This window comes from Charadrius vociferus, unplaced genomic scaffold (assembly GCF_000708025.1).
Source record: "Charadrius vociferus isolate BGI_N301 unplaced genomic scaffold, ASM70802v2 scaffold806, whole genome shotgun sequence".
NCBI lineage: Eukaryota > Metazoa > Chordata > Aves > Charadriiformes > Charadriidae > Charadrius > Charadrius vociferus.
Genome location: NW_009649038.1, coordinates 1,502,411 through 1,505,839, shown reverse-complemented (window position 1 = coordinate 1,505,839; position 3,429 = coordinate 1,502,411). Strand labels below are relative to the sequence as shown.

The following is a 3,429-nucleotide window of genomic DNA, read 5'->3' as shown; positions in this document are numbered from 1 at the left end:
TTATCACACCATATTTTGTGTTTATTCCATATTTTTATTTACACAGAATAGTCTTAGAGACTTGAGTGTTGTCAGGTTTCTTTAGGTTTTGCCATCCTTATTACACAATATCCAATATGCAGAGAAACTATGTATCAATTTAAATATTATAGTGAGGAAACTAAGTTGCCCATTGAGAACCAGTGCAAAAAAATACTTAAGTTCTTCTTACAGAGAATAGTGTCTGCATCCTTTACAGTACTGCATTCAGATAGGACTTGGTACAATTAACATTTTACATTTGTACAAATGGTAATTTTTTTCTTTTTTTATTCAAGACAAAACAGTAAACATAAGGAACTAGCCTGTATTTACAACAGGTCTAAGTAATTGCAGTTTAGGAGGTGCTGTGAGGGGATAAAAGGGGGAGAAAAAAAAAAAAAAGATGTAGAAAAATGGTCTTTTTTCATTGGTTTTTGATTCTGGTGCTGTTCTGGGTAAAGTACTCAGCCCCTTTTGAAGATTCTCTTGGCTTCAACTCCTTCATATACATAGGTCTGTTAAGGAATTAAGAAGAAAAATCAGTGGCTGCTATTACAAAGTTTCATTTCACAGATGCTATTGAGAGATGACCAATAGTGATTTAATTAATTGTGACTGGTGGCTGTGTGGGGCCTACCAGCCCTTGTGCAGGCTCTGAGGAAAGGGATGTAAAGAAAGCAGCCTGTTGTCAATATGCATACATTCTCTATGCAAATACTTGAACCACCACAGCACAGCTTTTGGGGGCTTCAGAAAAATCCCAAAGCATTGAAGTGCCGTATTCCCAATACCACTATTTAACAAGTTTAATCTATGTGACTGCTTTTATTAGCAGTGTGAAGAAGCACTGGAGGGTTGGACTTGTATGTTTTTGATATCTCAAATCTCACACCTGTCCATAAGATTATTTTTTTTAATTATTTATTCTTTTAAGAAGCTTGTGACCTGATAGCAGAGAGGATCTTAAAGCATTACAGTTCAGTTCAGTTTCTAGCTTTACTGCAGAGCTGTCAAGCATTTCCCTTTTGTCTCAGACTTACCCTTCTTTACCATCATTCCCTGCCCCAACGCCAAGCTTTGTTTTAAGAGGGCATTTATCAGTTGTTGACAGCGCTACCCCATAGTAAGCTCCTGTAGTAAGGCTTTTACAAGGAGACACTTGGGAGAGGGCCTTCAGTCAGAACACATCTATATAATGTATCTATATCTATCTCTCTCTATATATCTTCTGTATTCAGCTTGTATTCACAGGCTTCAGAATGCATTGATAAGATACAGTTCACATGGGTAGAAAAACATAAAAATCACAGATTGCAAGTTTTAAACTTTGATTACTTGAGAATTTTAACTAAAGAGAAATGAGGTTATTTGGCTTGAAGAAAATATATCCTACTTTCAGAAAGGCTTCTGAAATTTTTTAGTTCATTACATTGTGAAGATGTATGTAAGTGAATGCTTAACTCACCTGAACAAGTTCATCACCTATGATTTCTCTGTATGCTGTAAGTACTTTTCCATTATCTTTTCTAGTAAATGTTCCTACAAGTTTAGCTCCTTCCATATTCCAAGAACCCTGTAATGGAGAAAACATCTCAAATATTTTGCAATAGATGTGACACTGATTTGATTTAAAGACTGCAGGAATGCTTAAAAGTGAGAAGAGATTAAAACAGTGTAATAATGCTTTTTTGGACATTGATGGAAAGGCTGTAAAAATTAGGTTTTAATAAAACCACTAGTTATTTAATTGCATAATAGTCAAGATAGATATTATTTTTTTTTTTAGTGCTCAGTATACCTTATTTTAATTAATTGTATCAAAAGTATTTTCTTATAAATACCCACTCTGCACCCTAGGTGGTCTACTTGAGTATTACAAGAAGGAAAATTGCTATCGCCTGGATTTCATTGTGTGAAAATTGCTACATACTCTGTTTTTTGGGCACTCTGTGGAACCCCAAGTTTCACAGTACAGTGTTGAACCATTAACAGTTAAGAGTACCTTCTGTTTTTGTATATAAGCTGCAAGCATTCCTGAAGTCACACTTTAAAAGTAAAATTCAAATTAAAAACTAGGAAGACAAATCATTCATCTTGAAACTGCATTTCATGAAGTTATTATCATATAGTAAATATATAATTATATAGAAAGTCTCTTACAGTAAGTTCAGTCCCATCAGCCAGACTGTATTGAAAATTGACTCCCAGAGTGAATTCAATATCTAAGGTACGGAAGTTGCTGGATTCTTTGACAGTAAATTTGTTTCCATCTTGTTGAATAGTTATCTTCAGATTGTCATGGGCTCCCAGCTTCCTTTTCATCATGTTAACACCTAGAAAAATCAATTAACATCAATCAGAAAAAAAAAACCACACCACCATCCTAGAGCATCGTATTTGTCTCCTTTTAGTGATTTTTATGTGGTCAGGTGAGTTTATTCCAGCATCCAACCCAATTTTTTTTCTTCTTCACTTTTTATTGAGGTCGTATTCACCAGTACAGATATAGTACAAACCACTATCCAAATGGAATCATTATGTGTATATCCATATATTGGAAAGTTTGTACAAACTTAATATAAGGTTGTTAAAATGATTTGAATCATGTGTTTCTATAAAATTGATTTCCTCCCTGTGTAATTTTTAAACTAGTTCATGTTGTCAAAATAATATTCCTGCCATAGAATTCTGCTTAAAGTTTATCATTCAAATTTCTGAGCCTTTTCCTCAAACGTATGCTTAGAGATTCTTTCCTCTGCTTAAATAAATCTGCTGGAATTAGTTAAGTTCCTTAAGATTAACATAACATAATTAAAATTAGAACATTTCTCAGTATCTTCCCCTCCTCATTCCCCCCGTAATCTTTTGAAAATAAATACAGTACACTATGCAAGGGAAGAGCAGCAAACAGCAAAAGGACAGGCCAGCCAGAAGGTAGTTACAGACAGCTCGAGTTTGTATTCAGCTGTAGTGGTACTACTCTTGTAGAAAGCATTGGAAAGGTAAGACTTACCCATCGCTTCCATGAACTTTTCATAGTTTTCATTTCTGTCTATTTTCCAAGTACCATTAAATGCCATGTTTCTGTCTGTAGGAGGACTGTTCTGAAGCAACAGATCTTTGCAAAGAGAATTTATGTACTGGTTTATCTTGAAAGCAATTTACAGGATGATGTGGCTGACTAAAGCTCAACTGTGGCATTGATCTTTTCAAGGAGAAGTTTACTGTAGTTTAATCACATTTCCAATTGTGACCACACTGCCTGCTGAATCTCTCCCTTATTGCCTCCAAATCATGACAGTATCTTTATTGCTGATCTTAATAAAGGATTGCTAATCCACTCATTTTATTTGCCATGTTTGAGTTGTAGTAAAAATCAGCTATCTAGTGAAAGCAGTAATTAGAAAA

General features: G+C 34.5%; 1 protein-coding gene across 1 annotated transcript; it reads right to left on the bottom strand.

Moving 5' to 3' along the window:
* Nucleotides 1-414: 414 nt before the first annotated feature.
* On the bottom strand, nucleotides 415-3,121 carry FABP2 (fatty acid binding protein 2, intestinal). The gene is made up of 4 exons (XM_009887881.1): nucleotides 3,035-3,121; nucleotides 2,182-2,354; nucleotides 1,487-1,594; nucleotides 415-536 (listed from the first exon to the last, which is right to left on the bottom strand). Exons 1-4 carry the CDS (start codon nucleotides 3,099-3,101, stop codon nucleotides 486-488), a joined length of 399 nt encoding a protein of 132 aa, XP_009886183.1. The 5' UTR covers nucleotides 3,102-3,121; the 3' UTR covers nucleotides 415-485.
* Between the last annotated feature and the right edge of the window lie 308 nt (nucleotides 3,122-3,429).

Bases quoted from the DNA above. Each gene is read 5' to 3' on its own strand.
- FABP2 (XM_009887881.1), bottom strand. From the start codon at position 3,101: ATGGCATTTAATGGTACTTGGAAAATAGACAGAAATGAAAACTATGAA. The intron at 2,355-3,034 runs GTAAGTCTTACC...TGATTTTTCTAG, and splicing joins AAAGTTCATGGAAGCGATGG to GTGTTAACATGATGAAAAGG. The intron at 1,595-2,181 runs GTAAGAGACTTT...TCTCCATTACAG, and splicing joins CTGATGGGACTGAACTTACT to GGTTCTTGGAATATGGAAGG.